General features: G+C 39.4%; 1 protein-coding gene across 3 annotated transcripts in view; it reads left to right on the top strand.

The window, feature by feature from the left end:
* Positions 1–924: 924 nt before the first annotated feature.
* ZNF292 (zinc finger protein 292) overlaps positions 925–18,198 on the top strand; it is a 76,754-nt gene continuing 59,480 nt past the window's right edge. The window contains exons 1-4 of one of the 3 annotated variants that reach the window (XM_074333268.2): positions 925–2,143; positions 4,162–4,257; positions 4,355–4,609; positions 4,812–5,008. In XM_074333268.2, coding sequence (XP_074189369.2) covers positions 4,841–5,008 — 168 coding nt within the window. In that variant the 5' untranslated portion in view covers positions 925–2,143; positions 4,162–4,257; positions 4,355–4,609; positions 4,812–4,840. Of the gene's footprint in view, positions 4,258–4,354; positions 4,610–4,811; positions 5,009–18,198 lie in introns of those variants that run through there. The other 2 variants (XM_019743277.3, XM_074333270.2) reach the window with 2 other exon arrangements.

The following is an 18,198-nucleotide window of genomic DNA, read 5'->3' as shown; positions in this document are numbered from 1 at the left end:
TCCACCCAAGCAAAGGAAGGCTTCACAGAGGAGCTCTGGTTAGACAGGAACTCAAGAGGATGAAGATGTGGGAAGAGGAAGAGTGAGTAAGAACATTTTTGTAAAGGTTTGATAGAGGGTAAGTGCTTGGTGGACTTATCCTGGTCCAGTATATTAATATAATGCTAAATACTCGAGTAGATATTAATTAGTATCATTATGATGTTGTAATGAAGAATATGCCTATAAGAATCAAGGAAATCAGTAATATTCCTAAGTTGACGTCCTAAAATGGGAAGAGAGACCTGAGCATTTTCAAGTTCATCACACTTTGGAGTCCTTTTTTGAAAAATCCAGATGCCACAAAAGTGATATTCTCTGATGGGTTTCCAATGAGGTAGATGAGATACAGTGATTAAAACTTAGAAATGTAAGTAAAGAAAGGCACTTTCTATATTTCTTTCTTTGCTTCTTTGGAAAGATACTGTGACCAACTCAAGGATTTTCTATAGAGACAGTATTATACCACAACTACACTTCCAAGATTTTATTTTGCTTTATTTATCGATTATTTTCCTCTTTTTTGTAAGTTTGAATAATCGAGGCTCTATTAAAAACATTTTCCTTGAAATGTTATTTCTCTTTCTTGTTTGCACTGGCTTTTCCTCATATGGAAAGAAAAAATATATCCAAATAGGCAATACAAATGTCCGTCCTCATTTAAATATATATGCTATCTTATTTCTGGGAAGAACCTTAGGACCAGAATCAATTCTTTTAAATGTTGGTCCTACGTTTCTAGTGCCTTTGGAATCATTTCAATATATGACACAGCACCTGCCTCATGTTTTCAACATTTTGACTCCCTTCACTGTTACTCTCAAGGAAAACGTATTCCTTGGGCAAGTGTGGTATTTTTAACTGACTCCAACAGAGCTTCAACCCTTGCTCCCTCTTTGTGTCTGTGAGCACAGCACTCTGGGGGGACTTTCTACTGGACCGAACCCCAGACAGACTCCAGCCCTCACCTCTGAGATCCAGTAGGCGGCCTGTCTGGGGCCGGCAACCCGGCCCTTTAGAAGAGAGCAGATTGTCTGCAAGACCATGCAGCAGTGCCCGCGTCCCGGCCTCCGCAGGACAGAATCGAGCATCCCCGCCCGGTTGGTTTTCAGAGGCCCGGCGCCCTGCTGCGCCCTGGAGAGGCTCCAGCATCTCTCGCCCTGGAGGCCCCAGGCGGCCGCTGCTCCCGGGCCAGGAGCCACAACCGTTTTGAGGGTTTGATCGGCAGCTCTGGGTGGAAAAGCCGCGGCTGCAAATGCCGGGACTGCGGCTTCTGGGCGCCGGCGGCCGGGGACCAAGGACGCGAGCACCCACGCGGCTGCCCCGCGAGCCAGCACTGGGCCGCAGCTCGGGGAGCCCAATCTGGCCTCGGCCAAATGGGGATCCGCAGACAGGGTTAGCGGAGCAGAGCGGAACCAACCCGGCTCCAGCCCAGCGGAACTTCTCAGTCGCCAGGGCCCAGGGAGAGAGCCGGGGAAGGAGAATCAACAGCTCGAGAGCGGCGCGCACTCTCCGCCACCCCCTGGCTTCCCACTGTCTCTGGGCTTTGCAGGGGCCAGGGCCGGGGTGCGGGGTTTCTCTGGGCCAGGGTCGGAAGGACCCGCGGGGCCTTAGTCCTGAGCGACCCGTCATCTGCAAACGCCGCTCTCGCTGCATCCTTGACGCGGCGCCCTGGCTCTATTAGCAGGCACAAACCAGCTCCCTTCCTGCCCCTAGGCCCTGCTATTTCAAGAATTCTAGTGAAAAATGTGCACCGGCGTGGTACGGGTTGGAGCAGCCAGGGGTACTCGTAAAGCAAGAAGGCACGCGCGGCCCGCATGCAGACATACTTGTTCCCTCCCCTAGGGTTTCCCCAGCTTTATTTATGGCAGGGGTGGGGTAGAGGTTTGTTTGTGTCTCCCAGGTTTACTCTGAAATCAAGTCTCATGAGAGTGAAGGTCCATGTGGTTATATCACTTCCGTAAGAGTCGTACTGTGTCCAGAATGGGCACCCGCACTGGCCAAGCGGACACTGAGTTCCCCAAGACACGGAGTCTCTTAGCCCTGGGGTTTATTCTTACTTTCTGGATGGAACAGGTCTCCGAATTCCCCCAAGAACATCTCAGTAAGTACATGTGTGTTGATTCCCATTAATTGGCAGCTTGTTATTTAAAGAACAAGTGGACTTAGGTACAATAGATCATGTGTACTTGTTGAGACACCTTTTCTACGGATAAGAATGATTATTTTTGAGATCTCCCAGACAAGGTGGACCAGTAAAGGGGTAGTATTTACAATTCTACTCATTTAATTAAAAACTTGCACTTCTGTAGAGATTCAGTGGACAGATTGTAGTTAGCACTTTAGACTACTTTGATGTTCTGCGTTGAATCTACATGCATTTTCATAATAAAACACTTAGCATATTGTATGTATTGCCATGGCAGGTCACTCTTCCACAAAATTGTAAGCTTCCTTAGGCAGGGACAGTTTTTATTCACCTTTGATTTTCTCACCAAGTAACACCTGCACATAAGTACTCAATAAGTGATTATTAAATAATTACACCACTCACTAAGTCTTTATATTTGTAGATTCTAAAACAAAGGAATGGAGGAATGAGGAGTCAGGGCTTAAAGATACCAAATAAAAGTGGAGGACTTAGTCATCCACACTGAGGGACATTTATTTGCAAGACAGTAAGAGTGCTTAGAATCAATTTGCCAATCCAATCCACTAGGTTTTAGGACTATCATGGGCAAGAAGTGGGAATGACCTACATTCCAAGGCTATTTTTAAAAAATCAATATTTGGATATATTTCCCTTTGGATATATTTTCCTTTCTTTTCTCCTTTTTTTCTTTCTATAGAGTACGTATGGTATAAGCCATTATACTTGAAGTGAAAATGTGCTTTGCCAACCTTTGATACCTTATCTGTCCTTGGATTTACGGTACATTTGGCTAATCTCATGTTTCTCACTTTTTATATTTTCACTGGCATCTGAAGATAACATAAATTGGAGAAACCTGGTTTCTATATCTAAATACTTCACTTTGGAAAGTGAGCTGCAAATATTAAAGTCCATTAGCTCCCTTAATTGTTGCTTTTTCAGCTCTCAGTGATACTTTTATATCCTCACACCTTACTTAGCCTTTGAAAGTACTCCCCAGCCTCTTCTATGAGTAAATATTTGAAGAACCTGTCTTGTTAATATGTAATGTCAGCACTCATATGTTGTACTAATATTGTAGCTGATACGGTTCTTCATAAAGGGTTTAGTTGTGCCTACTCACCTTATATAATAGCACTTAAAAAACATCACCGGCACTGATGCATTATAAAACATTCATTTTGGACAACATACTATCTAGGACACTTTCTGTTAATACTAGAAATCTCTTAAAACAGGATTCTGCACATAGGAATTCTTTTTATTTTAAATGCTTGTACTAGAAAAATATACTTCACTTGGAATATGATAGTAAAAAAACTAGGTGTCTCATCAATATCATTGTTTCTGAATTTTTGTAGACCATTCGGTTCTAAGAAAGATAAGCCTCGAGTCTTATTTTCTACTACTAACAAACTATTTGTTTTTTTTCCTGAACTTTAGGGTTAACCACTTGAATTTCTGTAGTACCTCTTCTACTGTTTGTTCAAGTGCCAAGTATTCTTTCATTCTTTCCAGGTTGTAAATAAAATACGGTTCAGAATGCCATCACTATTTGCAGGACCAGGAAAAAATGCTGTTGAATTTATAATTCTCGATAACCTTATACTTTTATTTTAGCATCAATTTCTTCTCCTCCGTTGTGATTTTTAATGGAGTCCTTATTGCTTTTTTTCCTTGACCTACTTTCTTATCAAGTACTTTCATATATAGCGTGTTTTAAGTGATGGTGATTTCTGTAGTGTGTAGGGGAAAGAATCTTAAATCACGGTGAAACAGATTAGTCGGCTATCACTTATTCTAGAAATACTGCAGAGGTTTAAAACTCATCTGGTTACAACGTCCACAAATTCCGTCTGAAATCTTTTAAGCTATGCTTTTCACGAGTTTGCTCCGTTCTCCCGATGAGATTTGAACTTCATTCTGTTCTGATCCAATTGTTACTTTTCTTTGCTGCCTCCACCTCCTAGAGATTGTGTTTTCAGGGAAGAGGCGTTCTTGGGGCTGAAGAGGAGAGTGGAGCGAGATCTGGTACCTCAGGCAGCAGATCCCTCCTCCCCCGTTCGGTGAGAAGTCAATTTTGACAGCTCATAGTCCCGCTTTGGCTCTCACGCTTGAGGTCCATGGGTGGGTTTTACCTTCTTCCTCTTCCCCTGCCTCTAGCCTGCCTCCAGGCCAACCGTAAATGCAGCCATTGCCCCTGCCCACCCAGAGCTCTTCCACACACGTCTTCTTGGGGAACTGCGGCATTTGTCCGTAGAAGACTCCGGGGACTGGGAAAAGCCACGCCGGGATCCGGACGCCGTAGAGGACAGCCCCTCCCCAGGCTTTTAACCCCTGTCGCGACGCCCACGTGACCGAGAACAGGCCTCCATCGGCCCGCCCCTTTCGGCCGCGGCTGCCCACTTCCCGCTCAGGGTAAGTAAACCGCGGTTTTCCGCACCGCCCCAACCCCGCCCTCCTCCTTTCCCCTTCCCTTCACCTCCCCACGGCTCCCTCGCGCCGTTCTCCCCGCCTCCCCCATCCTCCCCACCGGGCCCTTTGTACGTGCTCGGTGGCGTGCGAACGCGCCCGGCACGTGACTCCTCCGAACGTGGCATTGTGTTATCACGTGACCCAGGTGCGTACGCGACGGAGCGGGGTGTGAAGATGGCGGACGAAGAGGCCGAGCAGGAGAGGTTGAGTCGCGGCGGAGGCGGCTGCATAGCGGAGCTGCAGCGCCTGGGCGAGCGGCTCCAGGAGCTGGAGCGACAGCTGCGGGAGAGCCGGCTGCCGGCCGTGGAAGCGGCCACGGACTACTGTCAGCAGCTGTGCCAGGTGAGGGCGCCTGGGGGTCCCCTCCCCCTTTCCCCCATCTAGAAGGGGGAAGAGAGCGAGAGAGCGCCTGGTGGCGGAGCGGTGGTCGTCGCTGCCTCGGCGCTGTCGGAGCTGCCGCCCGGGCGGGAGCGGGGAGTCCGAGGAAGGCGCCTTTGTGTGGCTGCCGTTGTCGCAGCTCCCGCCTGGGGGAAGGGAGTTGTGGTCGGGGCGGAAAATCCCCCTCCCCTTTCCTTTCCCGAACTCGGACTGCGCGGTCCCGGCGGCGGAGATGTGGACGGCGAGCACTGGAGCCCGCTCCGCCGCAGGGAGAGGGTGAGGGGGGAATGAAAGCCAGGTCCCCTTCCTCGTCCGCCTGTTATTGTGCGCTGGGGATTACCGCGCCCCCCGCCCCTGCGCTGGTTTCCCACTCGGACGGGCCTCCGCCCCCTCTGGTTTGATTCCTTTGCCTCCCCCCGCTTTCATCCGTCCCGCCCCCGGCCCCGTCCTCGCTGTCTGCCGGCCTTTGTTGTTCGAGTTTCGCCGTAGGACTGAAGGGGCCTTTGTTGATGTTTCGAGGAGCAGTCCCCGCCGACCCCTTCTCGCTGGGCGTCTGAGACGTTCGGGTGGGGGGCCCGGAGGGTGTCCCTTTCTGCCTTTGCTCGCCTGACACACCACTTCACTGCTAAACGTTGCTGTCTTCGGTATAGAGGAGCTGTCTCTGTACGTGTATCCTAGGCTCGAATGTCCCTGTGGGCGGCTTTTCCAGAGTCCGCGCGCGTCTCTTTTGCTTTCACCTTTCAAGGAGTACGGTTTCCTCTGTCCTTCCTCCCCCACCTCCCCACGCCCCTGTTCCTTGGAACCGAGAGGACTGAGGTTCCTGTGGACCTGTGCTCAGGTCAGTTTCAGATCTTTCCTTCCTTTTCTTGCACAAGGACACTGCTTTCCAGTAATTGGGTTCTAACCAGGATTTAGAATGATGATAACACTGTTTGATAGAAATCTGGTATGTTGGGTCTACATTTGGACTTGATTACAAACCCTCCAGTTATATCTGAAATTTCAAGGTGCTGATGCTGGCTGTGGTGAAGATGTTGGTTAGACTGTCGTCTTGAGGAGGCAAAAGACACGATTTATATAGGTCACCTTTAGAGTTAGCTTGTGAATGTATCATTATAGAGAAGTTGTTTTGAGAAGATATTGAACGTAGAATGGAACAACAGTGGATGGAACATTTTTGCATTTCAGAGTAGATTACTTAATTGTTAGCCTCCAACTTCTGAAGTCTTTCCTTTATAAGATCAGGCATACTTAATACCATACAAAAAATTCTCCATTGCTGTATGCATATTATTGTCACTAATTATTTGGTGGTGGTTCATTGTCTTAAAAAAATAAAACTATGTGAGATGGAGTGGTAACTTGTCTAGGAGGACATATATGCAATGTGAAAGTTCCCCTAAGGTAATAGAGGTCTGGTGAATGAATACCTGTCGCAAAGTTAGAGATTCTGCCATTGCTTTTCATCCTAATTTTAAAGAATTGTTGGAATTTGCCAATTTCACGACCCTGGGAGTACCCACTCATTCTTAATTGGTCCTGTAGTTATGAACACTTATTTTAGATATAAAAACAAACTTCAGTAAGATACCCATAAAAGGAAGTCTTTCATTTATGTGGGAACTCAGATTTTTAATCACCGAAAAGTACTAAAGCCTAGCTTTTTGGAATGACATTTTTTTCAGATAACAGTGTCCACCTATGGGTTTAAGGCTAATTACTGTAAATACTCTTTGCCAGCAATATTTATAAGCAGGATTAATAATTCTGGGGAAATGGAATCTCATGCAAGTTGGACTTTTTTGAGGATATGCAACATCATAAAGTTATCATTAAAAATATTTTAAGTGAATGAAACAGCATTCTTTTTTTATCAGCATGAAAGTAATTTCCTGTATTAGTTTTAGTTTTGTGATTATTAGTCTTACAACACATATTGTTTTTATTGCTATGTGAAACAGTAATAATACAAATGCTGGGATTGTGGATTTCAAAAAAGATGAAATATTTCATGCACTAAAATCCCGCAATAACTTTAATGCATATGAAAGTGATCTTCATTAGTGGAATAAGTGCAGAGTGATCTGATGTTTCATCCCCTCTAGAACATTTTCTGTACATTTTTTTTAAGTAACCTATTTGTGTTAGGGATCTTGTCAAGTGGGAAGTAACTTGAAACAATTGTTTCTTTAAAATTGTATCCTAGTCAGTTGAGCAAAGCAGTGGTTAACAGTGCCAGAATTTATTGGGGCAAACTGAAAGCAGTGCTAGAAATACTAGGAACTATAATTTGTCTTGGTTTCTAACCTTAAGATTATCATTTAACATTTTCTATCTAAGCTTTTCCTGTAAAACTGGGATATTCACATGCTTCACGAAGGCAAAGGTGAATGAACATTTGTCAGAGTTAGTGGGCTTCAGAGTTCATATTCTGTGTTAATGCTTAGTGTTTGTGTAATCCTCATTGTTGCATTTATTTTAAAAAATGAATTAGTATATATTCTGAATTTTTACCTCAGCAGAAAGTGAATTTCTGGAGAATATAGTGAAACCTACAAAAGTAGACTTGCTTATACTTTCTAGTTTATTGATTTTCTATTTTTGAATGAGGTAGGATAGTAACACATTTCTTGAATTTTCAAAATAAAATGGAAATGAAAGACATTATGTTTTTCTTACTGTTAACAGTATTAGTTTGCTCTTTATATTGGGTTGCTTCCTGGAAGCCTGTCCCACTTATTTACATAAACATTTGCTTAAAGCTTAGTTGGGAGGAGGAAAAGGTGGTAGAGGATGGGCATACTGGAAATGACTGTCAAAAACCTTAAATTTCATTATATTTTTACAAATTAGCTTTAATCTGAGTAATGTAATCAATTTACTAATTTTCTGAAACTCTACTTAGAATAAATACAGGATAACCAGAAATAAATTTTTGCATTTATTTCGGGATCATTAGTACATATAAAAATGATTATAGTTGGAACTTTTGGACTATTAATTGTATTATACTGGGCTAGGATTCACTCATTCATTCAACATTGTTATTGAGTACTTCCACTGTGGGCCAGGCAGCCTTGGTCCTGGCTTCAGGAAGCCTGCAATCTCTGGAGAAAGGTAGACAAATAATGCTAGTGCACTGTGGCTTATAGCTTTTATTTCGTAGTGCAGTACAATGGAAGGTTATTTATTTGGGAGTTTAAGCAGAAGCATTCCAACAGAAGGGTTGTTCTAGAAGGATTTTAAAGTAATTTTTTATTTAAAAAGTTCAGTCACTGTAATAGTTGAAGAAGGATTTGGGCGGGGGGTCATGATGTTTGTTGGCAGTATTACACACTGGGCTGGATTACTGGTTGATTAATACATGAGTTATGACTTTAGTGGTCATTTATCTTCTGGTGGCTGATAATTGCTTTAAAAGGTTGAATTGCAGTTGTGCAAATATGTGCATGTAACACACACACACACATGCACTTACTTCATACCTTAGTTCATTCATATAAGCATCGTTTCTCAACTGGACATAGTCCTTTCTGCCCCCCTGCAGTTCTCTTCTCAGGCGCATTTAGAAATATGTGGGGTTAGTTGTTTTATCATTGCATTGACTGGGGATGTGATACTGGTGTGTGGTGCCCAAGGCTTTGGATGCTGTATTTTCTGAAATGAACAGGACAGTCCCACCTCATTGAAATGTATCCCTCGCCCTAAATACCCATAGTGCCCTTGTGAGAAACACTGAACAGAATGAAAAAGAATATATTAAGATTTTTTTTTTTAGTGATTATGCTCTTTTCATGTTAAGATAATATAGTTGTATTAAGAAATGTAGTTAATCTGGAACAGGCCCAGGTAAGTGCTCTTCAACCATATTTAAATTTACACTGAGCTTGAGAGGTCAAGAAAATTTTTCTTCCTTCGCAGAAATTACAAGCAATTACTTAAACAATTACTAAAAGAATTCACTTTTACTAGGTTAAAGAGGATAGCAAATTCAGCGTACTTAATTGTTCTGATTGAAGCACAGATTTGACCTTTTGATATAATTGAATTCTGTACTTTTAAGAAAACATTTAATGCAAGGACTAGGTTTAGATGTCAGCAGGGGATATACGATACAGGAGAATCTAGTGGGCTAAACTAATAAGATAAGATTTAAATATCCCTTCAAGATGTCAGTTGGAGAGATGTCAGAAGGTAGTGTATCATTAACACTACCAAATTTGCTTTATTTTTATTCTTTTTGAAATTGAAACTGTAATACACTGAAATGGTTTTTAAAAATTCAAACAATGAGAAAGGGGGTATAACAAAAACTACATCTCCTTCCTATCCTAGATCTCCAGGTACCTCCCACAATAACAGCCCCCTCCCTAATAGTTTTCATGCATATTTCCAGAAATACCTTTTGCTCTTTTTTAAAAAAATTAAAGATAAGGATATCCTATATACTGCAACATGGTTTTTTTCCCAGAGAGAGAAAGACAGACAGACAGATTGACTCTGAGATCATCCCATAGTTGCCTATGTAAATCTGTGGCTTTCTGTTTTAAATTGTATGATAATTCCAGTCTGTCCTGTGTCTAATTAGTTAATTATTGGTGACTATTTAGAGGAATAAGTTAATTTTATGTAGAGTAATAGAGTAATTTCAATAAAGGGTTCAAGGTAAGCACTTCAGGCTGGGGTATCAGAGAAGGCTTTACTGAAGAAGTAAGATTTGAGCTAGACCTTAGTACCTTTATTAACTTAACTATTATTAGTGCCTTTTTGGTATAAGAAACAAAAAAACAAATTAAAACTGTTAGGAGAGCTACAGAGTGTTTACATTATGTAGTTAAAATGTTTCTTTGTATATTTTTGTTTCATCTGCTTGATACATGTTGAGTCCTTTGTTTATCTAGCTGCATGTTTTCCTTCGCTTTAAATATAGTGGCCAAAATTTTGAAAATATGTATTTTTCTTAAAAAACTAGACATTTTTCTTTTGATTATTTGAGGATATCTTAAGTTAATTTGTAGGGCAGTTCGAATCAGAAGAAAAGATGGCTTGCTTGTTAATTAGTGATAATTACTTTAGGTATTGAGGGAGTAATAAGTCATTTAAACTTTAAAAGTTTAGGTAATGCTCAGGGGAAATAATTTTTAAAGTGTTCATAATTAGTATGACTGCATGCTGGAGGTAGTAAGTTTCACTTTTTCAGAATATGCTTATACCAGTTTTAGCAAAGGATAATTTACCAAATTTTGCTTGTTTCCTTCTTGACATTTGTTGGTCCTAAATTAAAATGGGGGAAGAGAAGATACATTCTTCAATTGCCCTTCATAATAGTTTATATGACTAACCTTTAAAGCCAAGCATTTTTGAAAATATATGTTCTTAACTACTGTATGAAACTGCTGCTGTACTTATTTTCCTTGAGATTCTGTCAAGGTTAAGCTTACTTTTCCCAAGTCCCACATATAAATCTAGTTCTTAAAATTAACAGATCAATATGTGAGTGGCCTCACTTATAAAATGGAAAGTTTGCTTTTCATTAATGTGTTTGTCACATACCCCATGTAAGTTTTAATTATGTATTGTTATCTAGGAGAGTCTCTTGATTCATTGTTTCACTTTTGGCATTGAGGGTTGCAAAGTGCATCTCAGGAAAAAAGTTAGCTTTTTTCTCCTTAACTTTACATTACAAAATGTTAATGGTCTTTAAATACATATATTTAGCCAAGAAGATTTGTTAAAATTCCATTACATATCTATATTTTAATCAGATATTTAATTCCTTTTATGTGGGAGCACTAAGGGAGCTATGGAGAATTATGGAGTGTATCTCTGCCTTCAAAGAGTTTACAAAATCTGGTGCACATATTAATAGTTAAGCAACAGTATTCATAAAGCATCTAGTGATAAGTATAAGTGGAGTGTGAATTAAGAGAATTAGAGCATTTTGAAATTGCTCAATTTAGCTAAAAATTGACCAGGAAAGGAAAACACTGTTTACGTTGGGTTTTGAATGAATTTGGATAACTAAGGAGAAGGGGGGAAGGATGGGAATAAACACTCAGAAAAATGGAACTGTTCATGCTGGCATGGTGGAGAAAAATATCAGGGGTCAGGATGAAAAATTGTATAGCAAAACCAGAGAAAGGGTTCAGGACCCAAACCCAGGAATTTAAATTAATCTTGTAACTGTAGATAATATATGGTTACATTGCCTAAAGACTCAGCCTTACAAGTTTGGGGCATTGAAATAAAATTAAGTTCAGAATGTTACAAGCTTTGTTTTTTTCTTGAACTATTTTGTATCGGTTATTGCCATGTAACAAACTACCCCAAAACATAATGGCTTTAGCATTTTTATTACTGTTCTGAATCAAGTCTGTGGGTCTCTTGGGTGGCTCTACAGTCAGCTGGTAGGTTGTCTGGGGCTGAATGGTCCCAGATGGTGTCACTCATATGTCTTGTGCTTTTCAAGTGGGTTGATCCAGGGGCCTCAGTTAGGTTGGCTCATCTTTGCTCCACTCTTATCCTCCAGTAAGGTAGCCTGATTTCTTTACCTGCCAGCAAGAGAGCAAGTTACAGGGCACAACAGCTTTTCAGGGCTCTGCTTGTCATTTGCCAGTGTCCCAGTCACTGGCTACAGCAAATGGGCAAGCCCAGCTTCTTTGTGAGGACAGAGAGATGTGATTCTTTAGGGACCATCGCTAGTGTAGCCTACCACATATCCATACTTTCCCCCCGCCCCCCAATTCTAGGCACTTACACAGGCCAAATTAAAATTTTTCCTCTCTATAGACTCTGCTTTCTTTCTTGTCCCCCATATTCTGTTAAAGCACATCTAACTTTCCCTTTTTTCTTAGGTTGACAAAGGCATTTCCATTCCTGTTTTCTAATCTCAATCTCTAGGAGAAAGGCATCCCACTCTGTAGTGTAACTTTGGAAATTTTGTGGAATGACATCTTTGTTTACTTGGTTCTTTACCTTAATATTAAATCTGCTCTGAATTTGGTGTTTTGTATTGTCTCTACCTCGTGTAGTCTAATAATAGCATCCTAGTTCTTGTTCTGGTCTTTGGCTTTTTTCCTTAACTGATGAACTTGCTTTTAACCTTCGTTTCCATTTGTGAAACTCCCCAGCATCCTGCTTTTATCCTCTGCCTCAGTGGGGTCCAATAGTTGTAACAGTGTTGTTCAAATTTGGGTTTGCTGAAACCCAACAGAGTGAGTCTGTAGATCTTAGAGATACAAGTTTTTGATCTCAGCATATAAGATGTAACTTTTTTAACTTCACTACTTAGTTGTCACACTAAACCAAAATTATTACCAAACGTTATTTCTCTTTACTATGTGTGATACATTATTATTATTTTTTTTTATGCTGCTTTTTTTGGTCCATTAATAGGTCATTACCAACAGTCTGAAAAACACTGCTTTTAGGGCATTACTGGGCTCAGTTTAGTAGTCAGCACAGAAGCAGGCAGTCCTAAGTTACAAGGTGGCCTTCTAGACTAGTTGGTTCAGAACATTCTTACGTTTTCTTTAAGAGCATCAAAATTAAAATACAGTTTTAAATTGTTACAGTGAATGCTAGAAAACCCAGCTTTAAATTCCTTACAGTGAATGCTAGAAAACCCAGCATATGTCTGTGGAACCCAGTTTAGAAATACTGGTACACAGGATAAAACACAAAGGTAAGCTTGAGCCCAGTGCACTCCCTACTCTATTGTTTCACTTTTTTTCATCTCTTCACTGTTCAGCAGGAACTTTCCCTTGTATCTAAATTGGTCTGTTTATTCCTCACGAGTATACATGTTCATTTTGCTGCCATTATGACTTTGCTTAGAGGAGCAGTGTTATGTAGTGGAAAGCCAAATGACTTTGAGTTCAAATATGAGTTCCCCTATCATCCGGACGAGATATTTAGCTCATGCTTTCTTGGTCTGAAAAAAATAAGGGTGGGTGAGGGTGAAGCTTGCAGTTAGAGGTTAGACCAGCAGATTGAAGGGGAAGAGAATTAATGTTGGAAACAGGCACTGTTAGATGCTTTGCTAACAATGAATTGTTTAATCTGAAGACCTATGAGATCATAGGATTAAAAACTGTTTAGTCTGTTTAAATGTCTCAATTTATCCAAATTGCCTCCTAGGATCTCATCATTGCTATATAATACTTATTCAGTATGACACTGAATCATCAGAAAACAAATTTTATTAGGTATTTGTTTAGGAAGACTGAAATATATGGTTAACTGTCTAAAATGAAGCAGTTCTTTAAAAAAATGAATTTCAGGTACTATCTGGATAATGTATCCATGTGGAACATTTGACGTCCTTATTGATGTCTGATATAGCGGATGTTATGAATTAACTTCCTAACTCATGGATACAGGTTTTATATTTAGAAAGGTAATTAAATTTAAAAGTAGTAATTAATAATTGACTTGCTCCCCATCCCAATCAGTTTTATAAGGATATTAGAAAGCTATCATATCAAATATTTAAATTAAGTCCTGTAGTAACTTTGACTTACCAGAGTTAATTGAAGCAGGTATTTGTGATTTGGAGAGAAAATTATTTCCAATAAATAGGAATGATTTTGCTAGTTTTTAAAAATGAGCCATTATCAAAATCAGGACTTAGAATTTTTACTCAAAATAAATAGCTTACATTTTGTATTTTCTATGTAAACATGTGTATCTATTCTTGAGCTTTCCCTAATTTTTGCAAATATAAATCTTAGCATAAATAATTTGAAACATTATTGTACATTTAACTCAAAAGCATTAACATTTTTTGTCATCTTTCTGAACAAAATTTTCATGAGATTATATTATTTCAAAAGAATAAAATAAAGCTTAAAAAATATCAATTAAAAATTGATACTAAAGTAGTTTGAGTCTGGTGGCTTACCATGACTTACCCAGTCCATATTTGTATAACTTTATTTAAAACCTGTCTTAGGGAAAATTAAAAAAAAAAAAATCACCTGTCTAAAATGGGATATTACCCCTAATACACATTGTGAATAAAATTTATATCCTCAAATGAATTGGTCAAGATGTTTATCATCAGCATGAAGACATTTTATAGAACACGTTTCTGAATGCTTATGTCATAACTACTGTTTCTTTAGTAATGAAGCATTAACTCTAGTATATAAAACTGAGTAAAGGAATGAGTCAGACTTAGTCTATTCAATATTGTGACCTATTTATAAAGTATTCCTGAAAAGATCACCTGATATTGCAAATTCTGCCTAAATAATTTTTTTTTTTTTTAAACACCAAAAAAGATCTTCCAGGATGTACCTATTTTGAATGAAAACATTTGCGGTGTTTGATACCCGCCTCCCCCACCCAAGAATCTCTTGTATAGATCTTATTTACTTGATGAAAAAACCTACACTCTAGATTCTTTCATATGTACTTTACTTGACAGCCTATCAGATACTGTGAATTAAAGGCTTGGGATTCTAAGGACACTGGTTTTAATTTTCACCAAATTGTTTATTGTGACCCATGTCATGTTACTTATAACTTTTCTTTGTTTCTTTATCCTTGAAAAGATTATACAGACCTTTGTTGTTATAAGAATTGATCAAAGGCATAGTTATTTTAAATGATTGTTGTAATACAAAGCAACGTTTTCATTTACACTTAGCGACTACTTTGGAAACATGTTTGATGTTTTATGTGATAATGACCTAACATAATTTTAAAGCATTAATCATTCTATAATATTCAAGTTATCTATTGTTAACCACTTTAAAAAATAACATTAAATTACTGATTTGCCAACTTGTTTGACGCCTACATTTTAGAGAAGGCATGATTAGATTGTACAATAATTTATAAAAGATTTTTGTTTGGGGAGTAGGGGGCAGATTACTTGGTGTGTGTGAATGTACTAGAAGATTATTGGCTTTACAATTGAAATTGAAACCTTTCCTTTTTCCAAAGTTTTAAACCTGGGATTTGAGAGGCTGGTGATGGGAGAAGCTAGTATTACATAGTAACTAAAGGTATAGGTTTTGAACTATGATTTTAATTCCAACTCATGTGTTACTTCCTGTGGGACTTCAGGCTTGGTTTTGTGTCTGTGTCCTCATCTGTGGACTGAGGTATTAATATTATCTGCCTTAAAGGTGTGATTAAGGCAGAATGTTTGCATTTTGCATATTATGATACTGGAGATATTTAAAAGCACTAGATCTGAATTTTTCCCTTATAAAAGAATATCAATTTTAGTGTTAGTAAAATACTCTTTAATTTCTTGTCATCTAGGTAGTAGTCTTCAAACTTAAAAATATTAGGGGAACTCCCCCCCAATCTTACTTGATATCTTGGTGTATATAACAGAAAAGTTAGCTCTGTGGGACAGTTTGACACATCCTGATCTAGAAGGTAACAGCATCATTGCCAGAGGAAGTACAGGGTGTTGAAGCGTGTTTCTCTTCTGACATCTTCTCAAATGGGTTTTTCTTACTTTTCCTCATACTACTGCGTCTTTCTTTGTGCTTTCCTGAAGATAATGAATGTTCTTGTCTTAGACACATAATAAAGCCATCACTAAAGACTTGCATATGTTTTATTTAATTTTGAAAGGCTTTTAATTGTGCTTCTTATTCTAGTCTCACAACTAAGGCACATTTTGTTGTACCCAAGATTTAAAATAAACTTATTTCTCTGGAAGCATGGCACTTGACATGTATATAATATGAACAGAGAAATTGTACCTTATGAGAGGAGCAATAAATATCAAATACTAGTGAAACTTATGCACAAACAGTTTCACAAATATGATCAGTGCTGATGTTTAATTCTTGCGGAAAATTTATTGAGAAGACCTAGCATATACATCCCCCAAATCTTCATCTCATATTTTCTCTGGATCTTTTGTTTCCTTTCTTCGGTTTCCAAACAAGTGGTGGTTCCCTGGAAAGTGGATCTTTCCATCTGTGCACTTGATCTGTGCAAGCTTTCCATGTTTCTCTGCCTTCATCAGATTTCTTTTCATCACTCTTGTCCTTTAGCCTATAAATATGTGTGTTTTTCTCATCTTTTTGCTTTGTTTGGTCATCTGTCTTCAGACTTCTTCCTTTTCTCTAACCACGTCTCTCCACATCTGAGATTTTTATCCTAAAAATGATTTTCTTTAACTCTTGTTTTCTAATCTTTATTGCCCAACATTTTGAAAGGTACCATATGGATTGCCTTTATTTCTTACTTTCCATTGCAGTTTGGATTCTCTCTCTCACCACACTTAAGGAAATGTTTTTTTAAAGGTCACTTGCTTGGCATATCTGTAATAGTTTATTAACTGTAGCCCTGAATAATAATCCAGCAGCTCCGGCTACTTCATGTGCCTGCATATTGTTTTTAAGAAAATTTAACTGTCAGCATTTTAAAAATCATATGCTTTCATGTTAAAATGATGATGTTTGGATTCTCTTGGAAAATCAGAAGGTCTAGCAATATTGGACAGGCTGAAGTGGCTGCCAGCTCAGAACATGAGACTTTTCCTCATTTTCTTTCCTTCCTTTTACCCTTCATTAGTGAACCTCAGCCATTTTTCCCACTTCATCATCATGTCTGAGACAGGACTCCTTCAAGTGGCTCATATATCCTGGTGGATAATCCATACTTTACATACTAATCTTCAGCAGTCATCCACTCTGACAGCCACTGTCACTCACTCTGGATAGGATTTCCAGGTGCCCATCCTTTCAGACTGCACCACTCTTCTTAGCTCTTGGCTCCTATTTCCAACCACTTGTGAAACTTTCTCATGGATGTGCGGTAGGTACTTCTAATTAAACATCTGCAATTGAACTCATCCTCTCTTTTCCATTCCCCCACCCCCCACCAAGAAGAAAGCCTGTTGGTTTTAGTGACATTCCCCCATCCCCCTCAAATTCAGGTTTAGAAATCTTGAGTCATTTTTAGCTCCCCCTTCTTTTATCTGCATAGTCCAGTCATAAGCTCTGTCACTATAATCCGTGCGCTGTTTGTCCTTCTCGTAGATCTGGTATGTTGTTAATGTTAACACTTAGTTTCTTGCAACAAGAAAATTCAATGAGACTTTTTTTATGAAGGTACTTTTCTGTCCTCCATTCTCTTCTCCGGTCTATTTTCTTCTATATGTCACTAAGATTATCAGTTTTCTTTTCAAAGAACAATATCATATTCTGTCTTTAAAGGCTTTAGAAGACAGCACAGTGTTGAAGAGTTCAGATTCTGGGTTCAACACCATGAGTTGAAGTCCCATTGCTGCCATTTACTAGCTTATGGGCTCAGTTTCTTAACCTATTAAGTGGTAACAATACCTCCATAGGGTTGTGTGAGTTAAATGAGACATCAGCATGGCGCCCATCACATTAGTAAGCACCAATAAAATGCTATTCCATGAAAAAGAAAATTTAAACCCACTAGTAACCTTACTACATTCAAGGACTTACATGGCCTGCCTCCCAGCGTGCCAGCAGGACTGATTGGCGGCCATGTCTCTTATTTCTTTGTAGTCTTTGGGCTTTATAGTCTGTTATTACGTGGACAGTTTACATATCCTCCCTCACCTCTGTGCTTTGGCTTTAGCTTTCTCCTTCAGTGTTTCTTTCATCAAACCCATTTCTGCACATTTCTTTCCTTCAATCTGTGATAAGATTATTAGGTATTATTACATTTTTCATGAAGCTTTCCTATAGTCCTAAATAGATTTAATGACATATTCCTCATCCCTTTTATTGGACTGGGTATGTTTTTCTGGCTCTTATCATAGTTTCTGTGTATGATTATGTTTGTCTCCTTACATCCCCTCCCAGTTGAAGTTCCTTAAAAGCAGGGGTCACGCTGTATTTTACTGAATCACAAGTAATTAAATTTTCTTGAATGATTGTCTCTTCTTTTTTCCTTGCATAGGTGGTTTTAATTGTTGGAGGGAGGAGTGAATTTTGTGCTCATAAGAGGTCATTACTTAGTACTAATATTGGGTTCCTTCTGACCATTTGTTTCATTTCAATTTTGACATTGGGTATCTATGTTCACGGTGGGTAAGGATTCAGTTTGATCAAATATGTCTAGTTCTTATAAAGCAAACAGTGTATGAGAGTGAGGGTGAATGAAGAGGGGGAGGAGAGCTAGAGATCCAGAGAGATGTACTCATT

Source organism: Rhinolophus sinicus, chromosome 2 (assembly GCF_057876585.1).
Source record: "Rhinolophus sinicus isolate RSI-liver-muscle chromosome 2, RSI-T2T, whole genome shotgun sequence".
Lineage (NCBI taxonomy): Eukaryota > Metazoa > Chordata > Mammalia > Chiroptera > Rhinolophidae > Rhinolophus > Rhinolophus sinicus.
This window is presented reverse-complemented; position numbering and strand designations above follow the sequence as displayed.